General features: G+C 48.3%; 1 protein-coding gene across 2 annotated transcripts in view; it reads right to left on the reverse strand.

Annotated features, from left to right (window-relative positions):
• Positions 1-6,969: 6,969 nt before the first annotated feature.
• LOC144154683 (serine/threonine-protein kinase haspin-like) overlaps positions 6,970-22,007 on the reverse strand; it is a 54,192-nt gene continuing 39,154 nt past the window's right edge. For both annotated transcript variants that reach the window (XM_077685864.1, XM_077685863.1), the window contains 3 exons: positions 15,210-15,339; positions 11,555-11,861; positions 6,970-7,293 (listed from right to left, as the gene is read on the reverse strand). In XM_077685864.1, coding sequence (XP_077541990.1) covers positions 11,561-11,861; positions 15,210-15,339 — 431 coding nt within the window. In that variant the 3' untranslated portion in view covers positions 6,970-7,293; positions 11,555-11,560. The remainder of the gene's footprint in view (positions 7,294-11,554; positions 11,862-15,209; positions 15,340-22,007) is intronic.

Here is a 22,007-nt window from a genome sequence, read left to right on the forward strand (position 1 = left end):
ACATTTGTCAATAAGACCAAACGGGACATATATTCGGTCCAATCGGAAGTGACTCGTACCTCGAAAATGAGAGTACGTTACTTGCCTTCCGCCCTGCATGCACTCTCCCGCTCCACTAATCCAGCTGTATTTATTAGTTGGGACAACGTGGCTGTACTGGCTGTACTGGCGTCACTATGCGTCATTAGCCGCCGTTCAGTTGTGAAATACGAGCTGATGTCTACGAAATATTAATTCCTACGATGGGCCTCATTCGGCGCATATAGGCTGATGGTTCGCCACTCCACGTCTCCCAACAAGTGATCGCAAACTGAACGCGTACCAGACACGCAGGACCACAGGTTTTGAACTGCAAGTCCGGGTAACTTCTTCAAAAACAGCACAGCCTGCCGACAAGCCTACTGCGTGGCTAATGCCCACAAAATACCGCAACGTGAATCGTTGCCCCATGCGCCCGGTCTCTTCCTCCCCTTCCACCTTCGTCTCCTGAACTGCGAGGATGTGGCTGTGCTTTCGTTTACTGGGCAGCCTGCTATGCAGCTGAGGAGACATTTTGGAATTAGCAACTAAAGCCCGGGAGCATGATGCTTACACTAAATTCGCGCCTTTGCTTTTTGCTAGACGCCGCTGTCGTTCACACAACCTTCACCGCCCCGTTGTTGGCTGGCAGTCCAGTCAGGAATCCTCCGCTACGCCGCAAGGCTAGTCTTGAGTCTCGGCATAGAAGACGCACCGGCGTCGCTTTCGTCGACGGCGCGCCGCTCTTTGCCCCGGTGACTCCGCCACCTTCGGACGGCTCGTCTGCGTGTACTCGTTTGGCGACCGGGCTGGCAACATTGTTTTCCATCTCCTGGTTATCCATCCCGCTCTCTTTGATCCCAGCTTTCTGGCTTCCGCCTCCTTGCGGTGGGGTCCCCACCTGGGCGTAGGTGTGCGCCAAAGCTCGTTGCTCTTAGCGCCGGCTTGGATGCACAGCAACTCCTGGTGTCCAGGGCAGAGACAGCAAGGTCGTCCCATGGTCTCCTGGACTGCGGAGCCACTCCCACATCACCAGGCTCACAATAAAGTTTTTCCTCCTCCTCCTCCTCCTCGTGAGCTCTTGTTGGGGCGCCTTGTCCGTGTCTTTTGGCGTAGTAGTCCTCTTCTCTAGCGTGTCAAGGTCTCTGGTCCGCGGCTGCATCTGCCTCGGCAACGCCCATGATGTTCTCATTCGTCGCGTCGGCACTGGTTGGGCCCTGTGCCGACGCGCCTGCACCATGAGCACCGAGGGACCTTGCACCCCCTGCGCACGTGTCCTCCTCCGTTGCACCTAAGGCACTGCACTGGTCTGCCTTGGGCGACACTAGGGCCAGCTCACCGGCCACACGAACCTGGTGCGGCAGGTCGCCGAGTTTCACCCCCGTCTTGAGCTTTAGCAGCACCGTCCTCGTAGTCGACGCCCTGTTGTTCACTCCGGTGACCCGCCACCGTTCTCTTGTGATTTCAGTCACTCGGCCGTAGTTCAAGAACGCGGACCGGCTGTATTCGTCTGCCACACCGTGCAGCAGCCAGTGTAGCTTAACTTTAACTTCCTGGTTCTGCGGGTCAATAATCAGGCATCGACACCCCTTGACTTGTAGGTCCGTCGCTGCCATCTTTTTTGTTGCTTCCGGGCCAGTGAAGGTCACGGCTCAAACACTGTTGATCTGGTACGCCCCCAAGGCCACCCTTTCGGGGAGCGTACCAAGCTGATCCAGGGCGTCCTTAAGTCTTCGACGCGGTACGGTCTACCTCTCACTTCAGCAAGTAAAAAAATGGCGTTCAAAACGATTCTCCCAGCGGGCATGCAGTGTAGGCAGAATAATCTGGACCCTGGTGCTCATTATCTTCGTTTCCTTCAACCCTGTTTCCGCGGCTCGCAAGGGCCGCTATCACCGCTCCTCCGGGGCTCATGATCATTGCACAACCGTTCACGACAGTGCCAGGAAGTGGAATGAGAGGTGTGTACCAGTCGAGGCTATAGTATCCCGTCGTCTGGCACAGTATCACTTGGCAAACGCACACCACGTAAACATGTGGCCAGCACACCTGGCAGGAGCAGCGAGCCGCCGCCCGTTGCACCATGTCCGTAAGCAGCCATGTTGTTAAGAAGCTCAACTGTCCACTGCAAAAAAAAAATCATCTCTACCAAGAACTTTCTGAGTGGTGGTCCTCGGTAGTTCAGAATGCCAACCCTACGATTTTCTGGCAGTACAGGCAAAGCTAAGCCTCCGCTTCTCCAAAATTCTCCCTGGTATGTGGTAGTAGTGCCATTTCGCAAAAATCAGGCATGCTAGCGGATTGAAGTCATGGCGAAAGAGGGCAGGAGAACAGAGTGGCGAGGAGGGTGGTTGGGGGAGGTTGTCAACACAACTGAACTTGTTGCAGAATCGGAATGCAAACTTTACATCAAACTCCTTTTGCTTTACCCGAAATGAGTCACTTCGCCCCGAGCCTGTCCTTATTGAAGTGATAGAAAGAAATAAAAATGAATGTTGGGGGGAAAAAAAATTCATGAGGGGTGCTTTTCCACAGCCTCTTCCTCCAGCCTGACCAGCTTTGTCGGAGGAGGAAATACTTTTATTGAGGATTCTGAACGGCCCAGAGGGCGGCCCAGGGGAGTGGTTCCTTCTTCACTGGAGCCCATATGCAGTCCGCGCCGCCTGTGCTCTGTCCACCAGCTGTAGCTGGGTACGCAGAGAGGGGCTGGACAGCAACATCTCCCATTGCTCTTGTTGGGTAGATGACGGAAAGAGAGGAGGGTGTTCTGGCTAAAGACGCACACCCCGATAGTGCGCTTAGCAGCAAGGTGCACTTTGGCTGCAGCCCAGGTACCGATAGCGTGCACTGTCGTCACTGCAGCTGCCATGTTGGTGCACTGCATGCACGCTGAAAGGCTGCGAACTTATTTTCTGCCCCTATCTAGAGTAGCGCTGGCAAAGCCGAGAGCAGTGCACAAAGCCGAGAGCAGTGCACCAGAAAGTGCGGTGGTGACGTCATGTGCAAGCCATATACTTGCACCACTGTTCTGGTCTCGCACGGACTGCGTGCCATTGTAAACGCATACGCAATGCAATCGCAGGAGGTCAGGATGTATGCATATATTCACACGCAATTTATTTGCCTCCCCCCCTTCCCCATAAGATGCTGGCCAAATTTCAAGCAAGGAGCGGGTGAGACAACTTTGAGCACTGTCATCAAGCTTGAATGGCCAAGCAAGTGAAGAAAAAATAGCTGCGGCTTAGCTCAGCCAACCATGGGTATGCAAAGCGAAAGCTTGGCTTAGCCTGATCAAGTCTTGGTATCACTTGTTTAACGTTTATCTTTGGTGTAATTATTGTACTATTCGCCCAAAGCCTGCACTTGTCTAATGGTTGTGGTCCCGCGTCCAGCGTTTTCCGAGCCGAACGGCTGGCTCTTTCTCAGTTTCGGACGCTAGCTTCTCGCGCTTGGCATTCCTCCAGTGAAGCAGCTCGACCGGCGATATCCGAGGGGAGAGAGAGAGAGATAAACTTTATTTTGAGGAAGTGTCTCGAGGAGAATCGAAGTCCTAGTGGTGGTGACAGGTAACGGGCTGAAGGCCCGCCCCGTCCTGGACGTCTTCTCCTTGGCTTAGGTTGGCGGTCCCGTGGTGGCCGTTGGCTGGTGCCTTCCGGCGACCTCTTCCGCCCTCTTGACCAGGCGGACCTGTTGGTCCGGGTCGGGGCTGCGAAGCGAGGCCTCCCACCTCTTTTCAGAGGGGATTTCGGGGAAAGGGTCATGGGGGCATGCCCACATGATGTGGGCCAGGTTGGCATGGGCGCCACATAAGGGGCACGCCGAGGTTGGATAGAGGCTGGGGTGGACATGGGTCATAATGGCCGGATTGGGAAAGACTCCCGTCTGGAGTTGGCGCCAGACGTGGCTTTGCTCTAATGTCTTTGTCCGCCCGAGGATAGATCCGGCGGGAGAGGAGATAGTAGGTGGTAATATCGTGAAAACCGATCAGACGGTCCCACGCGGACCGGGCTCCGTGGTAAGGATACGGGTTCGGCCCTGCCCGGATAGTAAATCCTCGGGCTAGGTCATGGGCCGCCTCGTTTCCCTCGAGCCCAGAATGCGCGGGGGTCTAGATCAGTTGTGCGGGGGCTTCCTGAGCAAAATTTTGAGCGCCGTTGGGGATATGCGACCAGCGGCAAAATTTCGGAGAGCAGTTTTAGAATCTGTAATGATTGTTGCGGGTGTGGGGGTGAGTGAAAGGGCGAGCGCTATTGCTGCCTCTTACGCCGGTTCTGGGATGGGCGTCCGGGCTGTTATAGAATCGAGAATGCTGGTGTTGGGGTAATTTTGTACGGCGATTGCGGTGAAAGCCTCCTTGTGTCTGTACTCCGCTGCATCGACGTACACGACTTGCGGATAGGTGAGACGCCGCTTCGCCGGCGGCTCAAAGCCTCCAGCTCCTGCGCAACGCTCAGAGAAGACGACACGGCCCGGCACCGCTCTCATCCACGGCCAAGGTCGCATTCACGTGGCGAGTCGCGTGACCAGGAGGCGAACCAGCCGCGGAGAGCGCACGCGCACAAATAGACCTACAAACGTTGCTGGCAGCTGCGCCGGGCGGCTAGCGAACGCCGCTGATGGCAGACCTCGGCCCGGCGAGACACATGCGGCGCAGCTGAGGTCAAATGAAGGTGAAATGTTCCGCGACAGTGAAACCACTGGATTAGATTAGTAAAGCTAGCTTTGTTTTAAAAGGAAAACTGGTGGGAACTACGTTTCGCGTTACTGGTATAAGAGTGATGACAGTTGGTATTTTGTACTTCAATTCCGCACAATAGCAGAGTACTGCTGATGCGTCTAAAGAAGAAAAATGGCTGCTTCAAGAAACAAACGCTTCTTTGCATTCCTTCAAGGGGCCATGCAGACAAACACAAGTTTGGTTCATTCGAAAGATTGCCTCGTTATACTGAGACCACTTTTAACGAAAACTTCACTCAAATAAGCTATATTGTTAATTTGAGGATAAAGGGAAAAAAGGGAATGGCCATGCGTCTCACAAGCTCATTTACCGCACTATAACACATGACGTCATATGCACAGCTGAGCGGTTGGCTGAGGCCGCCAAAAGCGAGCGCAAGTTACGCAGGGCTTATAAGCTTGCAGAATGAGCTATATATTCGCTTAAGTGTAAGGCATATTTATTTTATAGCAGTAAGAATATGGTGGGGTAAACAATGGAAGGGACGAAAGTACACGTAAACATATAAGCATCAGTGCTTACGGCTGTTCGTACTGCGCGTACTATGCTTGTTATAGCTGAACAGCAGTGCGTAGCTTTGTGGTTGTCTCACACGACACTGGACGATTGGCGAAGCGATATTGTCTTCCGTGACTCTGTCTAACACACCCCATCTTTCACGAAACGATTACTACCTGCCGTAACAAAAACAAACGGTCAAAAACAAACCAAAGGTGGACAGCGGTGCGGAGCAGTATGGTGGCGACATCTAGGAGGACCGACCGTCACCGACGGCAAACAAGGCTCCGCAGTCCGCTGCAGAATGAACAGCGCACTTGAATTTCGCTTGAAGACCCTTCCTTGTGGCGTCATTACCGACGTCAAGAAACACGAGTTGGTGGGAGAATCAATTTTTTAACAAATTAATCCTTGAATAAAGCATCACGTGCTTCCAGAGAAGCGTTGGGAGCACTATAAAACGCCAAATCTTTCTAATACAACAAACTTGTATTCTGCATGGCCCCTTTGAGGAAGTCTGTTTTTGTGTGTTTGTTAATACTGCAGTGATTGCACAAGAAAAAGTATATGAAAGAAAGAGCTTTTGTAAGCATTGAGCAGCAAGCGTGCAGAGTTGTGCTACCAGTCTCCATACTGAGCGTCTGACTCACCGTGGCAATCCACGGAGGCTGGTGTTACGAATGAGCCCGCCGCTGGGCTTTGTTTCAACACTCCTCGGCTGTGCGGCGAAGCCTCCACTACGTGCGCCGTTCAAGCAGGCCCTCCCTGTCGGTGACTCACGCTTGCACGTCTCGACTTGTCTGGATCTCTGGCGCCTATCTATCGGCGCGATCAACCTTCGATGGCGTGCCGACGCAACACGTAGAGACCTGCCCCAAGGACACAGAAGCTCCGCGTCCGCTGCAGAGACCTCCTCTCTCCCCTCTCTCGGACTCGGCGTGCGCCGCTACTACCGACTGCTCACGAAATCTGAAAAAAGTGTTGTGTGTGTCTGTGCCGTTCGTATCGTGTGCACAATCTAGAGGGAACGCTTGTTTCGACCGTTAGCGCTTTGGGTACAAATAAGACCCCTCCAAGCGCTGTAGTTTCGTTCCTGTTAGAGCAGTGAATCAATGCTGTCACTCTGCTCGAGTCCTGTACTGTAACCTCGCCCGTCGGGGCATTGTTCTTTGTCTTCGGCTCACCTCTCGCTATGAAGTAAACAAGTTACGTTTTGCCTACGGCTTCTAGACTTCTTCACGGCTGCAACATTCGCTGGCCGCTCGCTTCACACCACGCTACCACACGTATGTCGGAGGCGACGGAGCTCGGCTCGGGTAGGCCTTCCCGTGCGCAGCAACGGGTTGTCAGCGGTGGGATGACAACGTCGCAACACTGGCTAAAAAAGCGGAAAGAGGTGTGGGGTTTTGGCGGGGCGTTTCCGTCCCCCGCTGGGCAGGTCAATCCGCATCGGTGAGCCGCGTAGCGATTCGGCCCTGCTGAACGCAGCTTGTGAAATGAACGTCTGCACATCTGCATCTCATTTTTGTTTCCAGTTTGTTAGCACTCTATGCCACTTGGTATGGGGATGCCGACTAACCCTAGACCTCCCTAAAGACCCCATACTTTCCTATGAGCAAGGTGATGGCTTGCCTGAGTAGCAGAGACCCTGGGACCCAGCAACGCACCGTGAAGGGGGCCCGTACGTAAAGCCGGCCGAATCCAGGGTAGCCCTCCACCGGGTAGTTTATTCAGTCAAATAAGCATGCTGAGTTCCATGTTGTTGCTCTTTTGAGCTGACTAAACGAATATGCACGCGTTTTGCGGAATTCTGCGAAGTCCTCTTCAGCTCTGCAGACCAACAAGGGGGAGCAAGTGTTTCATCGAACATGCGCTCGGCGGCAGTGGCCCCAGGACTGACCAAAGGGCACATTTGGAGCCAAATCCGCAGACAGCTCTTTGGTGCGCCCTCAGTGTACCGGTGATTCGTCGTAATGGTCAGAAACAGCCTTGGCATTCTCAAAGCTTCTGGTGTTCGCAGGATACGCATCCCTTTGTGGCTGTGAAAAAAGACGAGCGCGGCTTCAGTAAAGCAACTTCCACCAAAGGGATGCCAAAGTGTACTCACAAATTTGTGTAAAAGTTGCCACGCTAAATATCAGCTAGTATGCGGCTACGTCGTCCACGCCTTTGTAGCCGCGCACTTGAGACACTTTGCTTACCCGTCTTCATTAGGCTGTGAATAAAACACAATTTGGTCTTGCACTGTACCTAAACAGATGACTGGCAGGACACATAGTGCTACAGAAGGGCAGTACTAAGAAACTGTTGTGACAAAGACAGCAAGTGATATTGGTAGAAAAACAGCCAAACTTCTGAAGCTTTTTCCACAAGCAATCAAACCACAATGTTACACCCAGCAGAAACAATGTTTTTTTTTCTTTTTTCGATAGTCAACTTGCATAAAGCTTTACTTTGAAATTAGCAAGATTAATGATACATAATTACAAAGTGAACATTATTTATCTGCCCAATGGGCACAGAAAATACATGCACAGGTGGATCTGTAGTACTGAGACCGAAAACAAACCACTGTGGTCTGTGGCAGTTGGGCGGAAAATAAGCTTTGCACGTATAGCATCGTTTGCAGTGTATATAGCTTGGCTACGATGGCAGCGCTCTCTGAAGTCCAAGACACCAAACAGTCAAAATAGTAAGCGGGGTGGATACCTGAGCGCCTTGAACTTCAAGAACTAGACAGACTCGTCTAGTTCTTAGACAGACTCCTATAAGGCGTAAGACTCCTACAACAGACTCCTATAAGATCGCCGTGATCCTGTGTAAAAAAGTTCCTCGACAGTGCAACCGTCGCAATCCCAAACTCAACCAGCAACTGATGCGGAACGACTGTGGTCATCGTTGTAACTTAAGTCCCTTCACCGGGTTTGCTCCCAATGAGGGGACTTTAGGTCATACGACGGAAATTTAAGCGCAACCACGCCATGGCCTTTTACGGACAGTTTACAGAACTCTGTAGCTTTATTCTGTGGCAACAGCAGCCATCTTTAAAAAAATCTTGTAAAAAAGTAGTTTTGTTTTTGTTTTGTAGTTCACGTATGCATGGTTTGGTCAAGTGCGTGAGCACAGCGCCGGTTTATTTTTTGTCAATTAACTCCGTCCCATCTCATGGGGACGTTGCTAGCCGGTTTTCGGTTTAGTTTGATCCAATTTTTTGCCGTTTTCATTTTTTTCGTTTTTTTTTTTGTCAAAAAACACGAACTAAGTGCAGTGTCGGACGCGGGCACACGGGGCCGCCAGCTGCGGGTGAGGAGGATTTTGGCATAAAGCGCCAACAGCAACACTGACGGCAACACAAGTCAACCAATACAAGTTTCACTTGATTAACGCAGAATGTTTTTGTACTGAAAAATTTCTTTACGCAGACATTACCATAGTAAAAAAAAATATTTAATGAAATCAGGTGTTAATGCTAGAGAGAAGAAATTTTCGGAAAAACAAGCAAAAATAAAATTCGGCATTGTCAGCACATGACCTTCAATAGCACTCGCCTTTTAAGGGCATATCTCACATACCAGACACCTGATTACTTCAGTGGTCAGAATCGGTATACCAATGAGAATCCATCGCGTTGGCGTCGCATCTTTCACTAATTGTTCAACCACAAAAAAAATATTGGGATTTCCTAAGTGCGAACAGCTGAAGTAAGCATCAAGCAACTGGAAAGAAATAAAAATCCCCTTAACAAATTGAACAGCTTTCTTCAAAGTAAACAAACGCATGGGAGCTTTTAAAGGAGCCATGAAGACAAAATGCAAGTTGGGTATATTACAAAGACTGCTTAGTCCCGATAACAATGATACAAATATCATCGCAATCTTCGAACAAATAACGGAGATATTGAAGAAAACGCGTGAAGCAGTCGCGACCCCCTAGCCAATTTCCCGCAACTTTTCTATGACGTCACAGAACCTTGTTTGTGCGATTGGCGGCCGCCTAACTGACCTTTCGCGACGAAACATGACTGGACGTCTGTAATGGGGCCTCTAGTTCCATTTGAACGCATCACTTGAATGATAACGTGCAGTTAACGCACTGAAAATTACGTTTTATTGTTGGCCTGTATGACGTCATTCTTGCTCATAACACGTCACTGTGGCGCAAAATTTGAAAGTGTTTAAATACTTCTTGCTTTTTTTTCGTTAAAAAAACATCTTTCGTGGCTGTAATGGAGCTGAGTGAAATACTGAATCCTAGTTCTTTCAAATTAAACAAAGTTGTATTTTCTCTTCATGGCTCCTTTAAGGGCTTCCATAGCCGGCATCCCAACATGTTTTATACCTAGGGGCACCAGTAAGGCCACAAGACATTCCGAGAAGAGTTCTGTCGCCTCCGTCCTTTACGTGATCCACGGCTATGCCGTCATCTCCTGCAACTTTCCCTCTCCTTTTCTATCCCCTCTTCAGTTACTAAAGGATCTCATAACCTAGTACGTTCAGTGCTGTCAACTGTCCTAACATTGCTAACGTACAGCTCATCATAGAATCATTCGGGTCTTATTATCTTATTATCTTATTACTATTATCTTATCCATGTTGTGCATAATGTACACTTTTATTGTTCTACGTTTTCCAAAGAGCTCTTTCTTTTTTCGAGATAGCTTACCTGTTTCTCTCCCACATTTTGGTTCTACTACAACTATTGCAGACTCAGTGATCGTTGCCGTTAGGTTGTCATTCTATGCTGTAGTTACCAGCTCACCAGTTCCGAACCTATATTTTGGCCCTTCCACAGCTACGGCTGATTCTCTAATTATTGTCATCAAGTATGCGTACACTCTTTTCATTTCATCTGATTAAAGCGTGAAGGGTTCCGAAGGGGGTTTGTTCTCAAGGGTTATTAAGGTGCACGCTTTAATTCTACGAAAAACAAACGTTGTCGTCGTTTCAGTTGTTGTCTCGTACAGATAATGGCCACTGCTTAAAAATGTAAATAAACATATTTTAGTTTTTATGGGATTTGAACCCAGGTGTCTAGAGAAGGAGCACAGCACGTTCGGGTACGTTACCACCACGCTATTTCCACGTTGCTGGAACAAAAATTAGTCTACTGCGTGCTGTGTGCAGAGCGACGCGCAAATGCATGGTATACATGAGTAGAACAGGGGCAACCCAACCTGCTTTTTGAATCCTTTCGCATAAAAAGACAAAAAAGCGCGAAGAAAGAAACGCGAACACAACGTAGCAATAAATGACCTGGTCGAAGTTAATGGCGCCAAAAGGCGAAGACGCGAAAGCAATCAAAGAGAAGCCAATGCAATTTAGCAGTAAGTAGTATTTTGTAAGAACCACGAGGCATTCACCTTCATGACACTTAAGCAGACTGAAGTGTCCTGAGGAACTTTCATGACAATAGCGCAAATAAATATTTTGCCGAAAACCACCCAGATCCCCCTAAAAGGCAAAGCTTAAGTGGCCTCCAAGTTTGTTTTATTTTTTGCACGGATGACCGGCCCGTTTTTTCATAAGCACTTACGATTTTGTTTCCCTTAATGTCACTGCATCCTAAGTATAAATCGTGGGGATCCACAGCCTTTAGCAGACAATATGGGACAACGTGTTTGCTTGGTTTACTCAAGTGCAGAGCTGAGACCACACTACAATATGTTGTTCTTGTTGGTGTAATGTGTTGAACTGTAATCAATATTCTGTAAGCTTCGGCTGTGGAAATGCTGGCATTCTTATTTCTTTTGTGACGGGAAAATTGGGGCATTGCACAACACATGAGGCAGAATTAGTGGACTTCAAGGCATCAATGTAAAAGGCAGTGTACGGGTACTTGCTTGCAAGTATAAAAAGTGTGAAGTAATCCTTTTTTTGGGCACTGTCGCTTGGAACGCCCACAAGGTTGTGGCGTCATCTAGCCGAGACAACGAGAACGAGGATGTTGTGTTTCGCGATGCTGGGTGATTGTACGCCGCCAGAGAGGCCCATCTTGCTCATTTGAGCCTCCGTATGCCCTCGGCAGCGTGTGAGAATCAACACACTTTAAGGCTATGCAAGATAACACCAAGAAGGGCGCATGCATCATATGCGTAGTAACACCAGCACGAAAAATAAAATGCATATGTGTATCTACGGAAGGACCAACTTATATAACTGCTCTCAGTTTTCACACAGTTTAGGCAATATGCTAAGCGGAGCGCAGAGAATTTCGGCCTCAGTTTTAGAATTTTTACAAAATAAAAAAAGAGGAAAAGCAGCACAAGAGCACACACTGGCCTAGATTTATTTGGCAACTTACAGCTACTCAGTTCAGCGAAGCCTCACGTGCGACATTGCCTGGTGGCGTGGAGTAGTCCACGTCTGGGAGATGCTCCTTACGCCGCCGCTTGCTTTCTGTGAGAGGGGCTGGAAAGAGGCAATGGGTCACGAACGCTCCAGCTGACGGGAAGGACAGCAAGCTGTCTCCCCACTGGGCGAGCCTGGCGCACGACGGCAGCGAGGAGCCGGAGCCACCCGCACGTGTCGGGCGCTTCGCGCGCAGCTTCCGAGCCAGGTAGTCCAGCCACAGGACGTTGGTGGCCGGCTCGAACGCCTTCCAGTCATTGCTACGGGTTCATAACGCCCATGCACATATAAATGCGCGCCGCCAGCGGAAAAAAAAAAAAAAAAAAAAACGCTGAATTCGCACACATTGACTGCCCTGCAATCCAGGGAACTTCACAGCTTCATCAAGTTAAAAAGTGGCTGCTGTGCTGCTGCAAGTAGCTCTTGGCCACTTTCTCGGCTGCTAACGGTGTTTTCGTGCTCACGAGCGACACACCACGATGCTCCTTACTGTTAGGATTTTTATCGATGCCTAATTCACTGAAAAGGCCGGTGTTGTGTATTCGAGATCTGCACCCGAGTTGGCGTCTGGGGTTCTCTAAACCAAGCTCGTGTAGCTATTATGGTCTAGTTTGCCTAAATAACACACGGCTTCTTATCTTGCTGCTCACTTTTCTGATATATTGCCAGTTCTTTATAAATAACTACACGTCAATTATCCTGTGGAGTCATTTCGCATCGCATGTTGCATATTATGCATGCTTGCATTGACATTCCGAAGCCCCCGCATTCAGTATCTGTGAAGTTTTCTTATATCGGTATCTAAATGAAAAATACAAAATTGGTCGAGACAAATCGCTCTTGTCGCGCTACGAGAGCGATGCCGAGCGACAAGAGCGACATATATCGCTTTTGGTATCTCCAGTCGCAAGTGTGAACCAGCCGTAATATGGTAAGAATGGAAGGCATTATTAATTATTAATTATAACAATAGCACTAGTTTTATTATTAATAATTGTTTTGTATATGCGAGGGGGTGACAAATTTTCTGGGCCCCGGGTGCAAGTTTACCCAGCAACGCCACTGTCCTCATGTTTCAAGAAGCCGTAACGTGTGACAAAGGGCACATTGGTGTAACACTGTAAACATCCAACGTGAGTAATGTGACAGCGGCGTAGTGAACAAGAACGAGGACGGCTTACTACATGGTGATCCACCTGGTAAGCCTTATCATTAAACACGAAAGCTAACGCCGGAAGTACGCTACTTTTTGTTGCGGATGATAGCCAATTCAATCGTGAACAGTAGAATCAGTCACTATTCTGGGAAGCTTGCAAGAGCTCTCATCGCTCGTGTAGCTGCCGCATCGTGTCAGATGTTTTTAGGCACCCTCTTAAGAGACAGATGCACTATACATGCGAAGGCGTTTATGCTCCTTTTAGCTTTCAATACAGTCATTCCTCCAACTGCTCAGTGCACCAACAAGAATGCCAGTGCAGTGACTAAATGACAGCCGCTATGCGACAGTAGCCGGTTGCGCACTACTAAAAACTAAATGCGCTTGCTAAAATATCCTGGCTAATTGACGCTAAATCATTGCAATGAAAACAAATAATTGCAGTGCCTGCAGTCATATTACAAAGTGCAGAATGATAAGGTTAATTTTAATACACACGATGCACGTTTTTCATCATCCATGAAAATGAGAAAAAACCATTAAATTTACCAACTTTCTTTAAAAGTGCAAAAATTAAAAAAAAGTATTTTTACTAGGGGTGGGCGATTGATCGATTAACCTTCCGATTAATCGATTAATGCTTTAGTGGCGATTAATATTTTTAATCGGTTAATCGGTTGAAGTCGCGTGATCCAGAAGAAACAAGGGTGTCATATGGTTAAATTGTGCGCAAGCATGTTGAGGTTTCATAATCGCGCTCGAATAACCCGCCTTACTTCACGACAGAAAACGATGCAGGTACGCTGAGAGATAATACTTATTAAAAATAGCAAGCAGATATTAAAGACAGACGGTAAGATGGATACTCCGAATTTAAATATACACTGTACAAAAAAAATGGCGAGCGGGCACTCCCGTTTTACCCTTATATGAACCAACAATGGCGTAAGCAAACCACGATTAATCGAAGCCCGCTGCCAGTACGGAGCGTGCCATGTGCCTGATTCTAGAAATAGTGCGAGTGACGAATGCGGTGATCGGCGTTTCGCTCGCGTCAGCGCCATGGCGACGATCTGCTCAGCCATCTGGGATGCCTGATAGCCTAACTTAGCCCTGTTGTTATTCTTCTTTCTTTCTGCTCTATCCTTTCATGCCCCCTCTACTCCCCTTCACCCGCACTGGGTTTTATGCAGGTGAGCTCCCTGCCGAGCTCAATAATATCCATACTGCACCTCCTTTCCCTTTCTCTTCACTCAAACCACTACAAAAAGATTCGAACAGGCCTAGAAGCACACTGGCAATATTTATTACTCTATTTTTGTAATTATAAAATATTTGTGTGATTTTCTTCTTCAACTTACGCGACAGATTAATCGATTAATTAACAGATTAAAGCCTGCACATTAATCGGATTAAAACTTTTAATCGACGCCCAGCCCTAATTTTTACTAATTGAATGCTTTTAAGGGACACTGAAGTGAATTTGTCAAGCTCCCGTTTTTGCTTGCACTGCGTAGACTGTCTCAAATTAGCACACTTTTCATCCTTTATTAATCGTTTAAGAATAAAAGGCAAGGACGGCAACCACTTAGTCGTTAGATTGTGACCAAGGCTCCCATGGGTTAGCTTAAACGTTAAACTTTCATATATACTTACTTTGTGGCCGGGGTTCTTGCATTTTTTTTCTTAAACATGCGTCGCCACCAGACGGGCTTAAAGGAGTACTGACACGAAATTTTTATGTTACGTTTTTTTCGCTGCTATTCGTGCCTACCAGCCCACTAATCATAGAATGACAGATTAGACGGTCGAGCGCAGCGTAAACATTCATTTACGGCGTCGTTTATTCGTGCCAGTTTCGGTTTCGACAAAAAAACGCCGAGCGGCCGCCATGACAGCATGTATGACATGGCGTCACCATTCTTGCCGTATCGCTGCCTCTCTGGAAGCGCGCGCGAGCGAGCGCACGCGCGCGCCCAGACCGGCCGAGGTCTTCGCCGTCCCCACAGGCCCGGGCAGCATGACGTCAGTCCCAAAACCATGACGTGTACACACGCCCGAGCAGCGCGCGCCAACCACAGCCAGCGCGTCGGCTTCGTCACGGGAGCCCCGACGTCGCCAGTTTGGGGCACGTAGCAGATGATGTCACGTCGGCCCGCTCTGGGCTTTCTCGTGCGGGCGAAGATTAAAATGGATTTTAAATATGTTTCGCTGAACGGTTGCTGTTGAAACTTGCTGGGAGATATCTCCTGATAAAAAGGAAGAGTTTTGCATAGTTATCTCAGCTTTGAAATTTCGTGTCAGTACTCCTTTAAGTCTGCCTGCTGATATAAACGCTCACAATTGTTGGAATTGTGCTGCTCTTTGCTGCGTTGCAAGGGCTTTTGTTCTTCGACAATTTCACCGATACATGCTGAGCCACGTCCCACACCAGGCGGGCATATATGCGTACCCGTTTCGTTCCCTCATGATCCGGTATATGTCATACTGGTAGCTCCCCGATCCCTCGAAGAGCTGCGAGTCGCGTGCGAGGTCCGTGAACAGCAAAGACCGGGTCAACCCAGCGGCGTCGCATGGCGTTCCTTTCCCCGGCGACAGAGAAAGAAGAGAAGAGCCAGGCAGTCTACATTCACCACCTGCCCTTAAACGCAATCCTCTAGAGCGCCCACGGAACACATATTGTCCTGTATGGTGACGTGATTAAGAATATTATTAACTCCTCAGTGTACACGAAAGCTGCACAGTTGTGCTCATTATGGCCTGCAATGCTCATTAGAATGCTCAGGTTTAGTATTAGAGCCATCATAAGCAAATATAGGTGCCTCTGTTACATTAGCTGAAAGCTCTATCATTTCGCTCATGCTAAGTTCCCCTCATCAGACCACTTGGCTTCTGGTTTCTGTTTGAGCGCTGCTTCACAGCTCTTTATATACACGCATACATACTCCACATACACTCGCCACCTTCGTACGCAGCTCAAGGTGTTTTGGTCTTGTTTTGGGTTCCTCTTTTTTTGCAGCCTCACCTTTCAGTGCCATACTTTTTAAAAATCTATCACTTTCCAAGGTCAAGAGAAATTATAATTGTTAGCTCTAACATTAAGTCGTGCCCCTCCAGCGGAATGGCCACGAAGTCAAATGGAATTCGTATATATCAGAAGAGACGTGTCCTCTCATGAGATTGGTGAAGGTGGAAGAAATTTTCATCAGATACAACTTCTGGAATCATTCTGCTTAACGGAAAATTCTAAGCACCTTTGTGCGGCCTCCCCTATTTATTTTTTAATGTAGCCTAACCAATATGACTGCAATTAACTAGAGCTTTTCATTTCCTCAGCTGAGGTAAAAAATTGGCCGCGTATCTGCTCCTTTCGTTGCAAATGTCGTCAAAAGACGATAGTCTTTACCGACTTTTGCCAAGTAAATGCTTCTCTTCGCTTTCCCGCTCACCTCTCACGTTGGTCCTCTTGCGTCGCGCTCCTCCCAAGGTAAAGACGCCAAAGGTTTGCTTAAATCATTTTAAATTTCCCGCGTTCCACTGCTCCAGGCCGGGTGTCTCGATGCCAACGCTGCCGTACGGCGAAGACACGCGTCAATCGAGGCGCCCTACTTCAACGTTTATAGAACCGCGTTTCCCTAGTCCACGTGCGTTCCAAGCAGAACGTGGAACCAATCTAGTGGAACCTTTCGTAACTGTTGCCACTTGATTTCTTCAAATGCCGCCAGAAGCTATATGGCGCGGGCGACAGCAGGCGACGGCGGAGTGATATTTTTTTCTTCAGTTGATGAAGTACTTAATCTCGCCAAAATCAAACATGTACGATTTTTAGATGCAGAGCATCTGATTCACTCGCCTTGTCCCTCCGGCATCGTCGTCGTCGTCGTCGTCGTCGTCGTCGGCGTTGTCCACCCCTCCTCCATTCTCCTCGCCGCGCCAGCTGCGCTCTCTGCCGCTCACCCCCTCTCCTCTCCGATAGTAGGGTCCCTAGAAATTGTGCTAGTCTGCCGTCCGCCGGCCGCGAAGGGGGCTCCTCCGTGATGCATGCAGCGGCGGCGCTGCAGTCAATCGGAGCGCGGTGGCCGGCCGGCGCGATGGGCAGCGGCGGACGGCGCTCTGCCGTGCCGCTGCTGCCTTCGTAGTTCTGCCCTATTTCTGGGCAGGTTCAGCCCATTTTAACTGCCCCTTTTCGAACCCTATCCGTTTCTGTCGACAAGCCAGATTAGCCAAATAAGTTGGTTCTTACCAATACGAAGTGTTTTAACCGGAGCGTGAAGTGACAGGAGTACGTTTTCGCGTATTATGAAGGATCGAGCCTTGTAAAAACCGCGGAATCGTGTCGCTATGCTAGCCCCCGAGTATGTGTCGAACCGATTTCGACACATACTCGGGGGCTTCGGGAACACTGCCGGCAAGGCATCGTTTTCCAGCTTGGAAATATCATGCGGGGCTTCAGCTAGCAAACAACCGTTCTTTGTGAATACCCTCGCCGTTGTTAACTGATGGATTAGTCAGCGCGTGAAAATGTGTGAGGTGTGTGGCGGCGCTCCGCTTTTTTCTATGGCTCTTTGGAACCGTCTTTCTTTGCAAGTTTCCCAAGATGTTGTCCCCTGTACGTGTATGTAAATAAAGCAGCTCGAACCGGTGCCTCCTGACCTTTCGCATCGTTGATCTGGAGGCCCTTAAGCGCACGTCTTCGCGGCCCCCTCAGTTACGTCCAGTCAACTGGGAATCTGTTAAATGTAAATTCCGAATAAAAAAACAAGACGTGTGCACATGCATACGAAGTTTAATCACCTTCAGTCATCAGATACAGTGATGTCTCCATAACTCGAACTCGGATATCTCGAAATATCGGTTAAGTCGAAACCTTTTTTTTTTGCCGTGCATATACCTGCCATAGGCGACATTTTCCACCCTTTGTCTCGAAACGTCTTTTCGGGGATCACGGATATCTCGAAATGTTGACAATAGGACGCAATGCAACATCCGCTGCAGGCAGCTGATAAGCTCTCGGTTAAAGCTTAGCTCCCATTACGCGCCGAACACCGTCGCGAACGGCAAATTTGCACGGGGTACGCACTGTGCGCGGCCGATGTCCCGTTAGCGGAGTGCTGTCCGACGCCTACATCGTTGATATAGCTGGGGAAGACGCTTCTGATCATGTGGACGACGACGTGTCTCAAAAAGTCCCAAAAACGGCAGGAACAAGAAAAACATATGCTTTGCCTGCTTCACAGCAAAGACAGAATATAGCGTTGGCGACCAACAGTTGATGCGGCATTGAGAAGCTCGAGAACACTTTTTTAGGACCAGATGCGAACGCGAAACAGACGAGCATCACGCAGTTCTTTTTCCGCAATACCTAAAAAAATTGTTTTTTCTGCAAATTATTTTTGCCTGTATTCCGGAAGCGTCCCTGTGCATTGGAGCGTTTGTTACCAGCACTAGCTCTTATTCCAGTGATCTGGCCATACATTTTTCGCATTTCGCTTAACCCAACACTCCGCTTAACTCGAAATTTTCAAAAATTTGGGTACTATCAAACCTCTTCTGCGTGCCTGTAATTTTCGTGAATACCACGATTTGAAACATTCGCCAGCATTGGGTACGTGAAACTGATTTTTAATAAAACATGGCTGCAAATCAGTAACTTCGCTTGCAAGTCATTACACAGGTTCTTTTTGATCACCCACACACTCGGAGAGAATTGCGAGACGCACGCGGGGAAAGCAAAACGGGAGAATATTTGTGTTATGGCCAATCATATAATCGTGGCTGTTTGAAACCAAGGAGTAAAAATATTGAGGTTAATTTATACTGTCATGACCATATATACCTTGCTTTATCCCCCCTCCCCCCGCACTCTGCCCAAAGTATATAGGAACAAGTTTTTGCTGGCACAACATTTTACTCAAGCTTTCGTTTTTCTTCTTGTCAGCCTACCAGCCGGCTGCGTGCTTGTCACCGTCAATGACGTTCGGGAATGACCCGGTAGTTTCGATGTGGAACAAACACAGCTTCTGGTGCCGCAGGGAGTTCTTTTTGAACGGGATCTCACTGTCTGAACATTGGTGGTTGAACGCGAAGCTTTCTTGTGAGTGCTTCCTTGTCGTCTGAGTTTTGACTTTGACTCATTGAGCTTTCACTTTGACTCGCACGCATTTTGGACTTATGATCGCGCCGGATTTGTAATCGACCCTTTGCCGTTTGATTTCACGCGACGAAAGCTTCGTGTTCAACCATCGTTGCGGAGTGGAGGAGTGGATAATTTTTCTGACTAATTACATGTGCACGTCCATGCACTCCTCTCCAAATCCAAATTGCTTTGACCATGTTGGAATTGCGCATTTAGATAGACGTCGGCTTCAAAACGCGATGGAGCCAGCTTCGATTCTGATCACGGGAAGCGTTTTTTTTTCCCTCTCACTTTACTCACAAACATCACCGTCGTCAGAGTTGGCTTTCCCGCAGTGCTTTTTCGAGGCGACATAGGCCATCAGTGAGACGTAGAAAGCTTTACTTTAATAATGGTCCAAGCGGTGGTAGTGAAACGGCTACGCTGGTTGCTGCGGTTTCATCCTTCGGTCTCACTCGCGAAATTCAACGGCCGCAAAGAGGCTCCGTAGCCCAATTCGCGAAAAACTCGGGGCGTGAAACTAAAAGGTCTTATAGTACTATCGTACCTTCAATTGTGAGCTGATGTACCTCGTACCATTCCATTTCACCGCTCTAAGTGGCCGACAAACCCCGATGCGCGCTCGCGTTCCGCGGCAGAGCAGCAGTATAGCGCGCGGCACAGGCCGGCCTGCGGCCGCTCTTGCTCCAGCCGCTCGGGCGCTCCGATTGCTCGCAGCGCCCTCTGCGCAGCGCTGTGCGTGCATCAGCGGCGCGGACACGCCTTCCCATAGAGAAAGCGCGCGGACGGCAGACTAGCACAATTTCTAGGGACCAGGCGGGTAAAGCTGGCTCAAAAATGTGTCTAAACACGAATGCCGCCATGATGCCACGCTGTAGTTGCCAGATCAGTAGTTGAAGATGTGGCTAACAATTTTTCTTGAAAATGAGGCACAAATTTAGGGCCCTAAGCTAAAATTAGGCAACTTTTATGGCAATAACTGAGTTTCTGTACTAGTTTGTATGCTTTTTATTAGTTTTTTTGAAGTATTCATGCTTGACGAACAAAAATAAATGAAATTATAAGCAAAAAGAGGACATCGGGCTGAGGCGCCAAATTCAGTTTCGGTATATTGTGAGGAGCGTCAGCCGTGTGGGGCTAATTTACAAATGTTCACTCTAACACGCCTTAGTGTCTGCTGTGTCACTTCGTTGCTAGCGAAGAGAAGCTTGCAAAGACTGCCGACGATGCGGAATAAAGCCGCCGCCGCCTATCTTCAAGGACACCTTCTCTACATGTCCGTAGTGGCTGCTGCCGATTTGAACTCGCCGTCAGCCGGTCATATCATGTTACGCGAAACATGTCTGGGCAGATCGGCTCCTTTTAATCGTATATGATTCGTAAATTAAAAACTAACAAATGTACGAACCATTTTACCATGCCTAGCGTATAACTAGGCTCTTGTTTACGGGTGCTGTTATACTTTCACTGAACGGTGTTTTACTTGAGTCAGAGATAAAACAACCGCCAACTAATAATAATAATGGTGACTTTATTTGCACAATAAGGTGGTTTTCTATAGGAGGACAAGGCGAAGCCGAAAGGTAACACCGAATGTAGGTGCAGAAATCTGGGTGTGTGCGATTGGTGCATGCTGCTTCGATCGCTGAAACACACAATCTGAAATTTTCGAGAATATATTTGATGCTTTGCATGACACATTCCTTAAATTCGGTGGATCAGCGACGTTGTTTAATTACGTATACTTGCACCTCTGCTCTCATTTGGCCCATGTATATACCTGCACAGAGGAGGTGAGGGAGGAGTAAACTTCGTTCATGTGAGATGGGCACCCGTGTGGTGGGGCGTTAAGAAAAGTTATTCTGTCCTTCCCTGGGTGCCTTCGCCAATGAACGGAAACGGCCACTTCTGTTCACGCCCAATTATCAGGACCACCCCGCCTGCAGGCGGTTTTGCCTGAAATGCCTGCGGGTTCGGCCGGAAATCTGTCTGTCAACAGAAACCGCCTAGGGAGCATGTTGAGGTAACATACATATGCGCTTTCTTGGGTCGCGATGGGACCGTCATGTATTTTGTGCAAGGCGAAGTCGACGAAGGATATACGTCCCCTTGAAAAGTACATTAATTTGAGTGCACCTATAAATTGTTATTGCCGCTCATTAGTTCAATCGTAGTGGTTAATTTTGAAACAGCTGCCAAACATAACTATAGCAGGTGAATCAGACTGCCTAGCATGAGACTATCAATCGCTAATATACAGTATTCAGACACTTCAGGCAGTCATTAAGAAAGCCGACAATAAATTGAACTCTCAATTTTATTATTTGCGACAGTTACGTCTGCACGTATCGGTTCAGCCAGGGCCATCTGGAGACGTTCTTCAACTGTATACGCTAGATAAAAGGAAGGAACGCGATATGCGAATGCAATACGCGATAGAACGAAGGAATTCGATATGTGTAGCACAGCCTTCTCATTTATGCCAACATCAAACCGGTGGTTGGTTGGTTGGAACCGGTGGCCACAAAGGTGTCACACCAGACCTTGTAGAATTTCCACGCTTCCATTCCAGCGTGCTCACAGCAACAAGGATGATGACGAAGTTGCATTACCGAAGCTGGGTTCCAGTAATGCTGTAGCTGATTATGAAAGTTCTGGCCAATGCTCATTCAGATTGTGGTCATCAGCATTCTTATTTTCATCAAAAATAATGGGCCATCGCAATGCCATCAGCCCGTGTATCATAAGAAAAATAAACACAGAAAAAGCAAGAGGGTCATATGTACAAGCAATTCTCATCCAACAAATTTTATTTCACCACCAGTAATACCACCAGACCTCTAGGGAAGTTTGTGATGGTAAGAGCAAGGCTAAGATGACCTAATGTGCGACTTCGAAGAAAGAAAGAAACTGTAGAAGAAAGCTAGGGAGGGTAACCAAGGAAAGAAGAAGAACTGTCCAGCTGGCTGTGCTACATGTGGAAATGGGAACAGGAAACTTGAAAGGAAAGGACTGGCACAAAATAAAGGATAACAAATTCGGGAGAAAAGAAAACATGGCGTGGAAATGGCCAGTACAAAGACAGCACCATGGGCGAAAAAAAGATAGGCATAA

This window comes from Haemaphysalis longicornis, unplaced genomic scaffold, assembly GCF_048455015.1.
Source record: "Haemaphysalis longicornis isolate Haplotype H1 unplaced genomic scaffold, Haemaphysalis longicornis Haplotype H1 scaffold_1, whole genome shotgun sequence".
NCBI classification, from domain to species: domain Eukaryota; kingdom Metazoa; phylum Arthropoda; class Arachnida; order Ixodida; family Ixodidae; genus Haemaphysalis; species Haemaphysalis longicornis.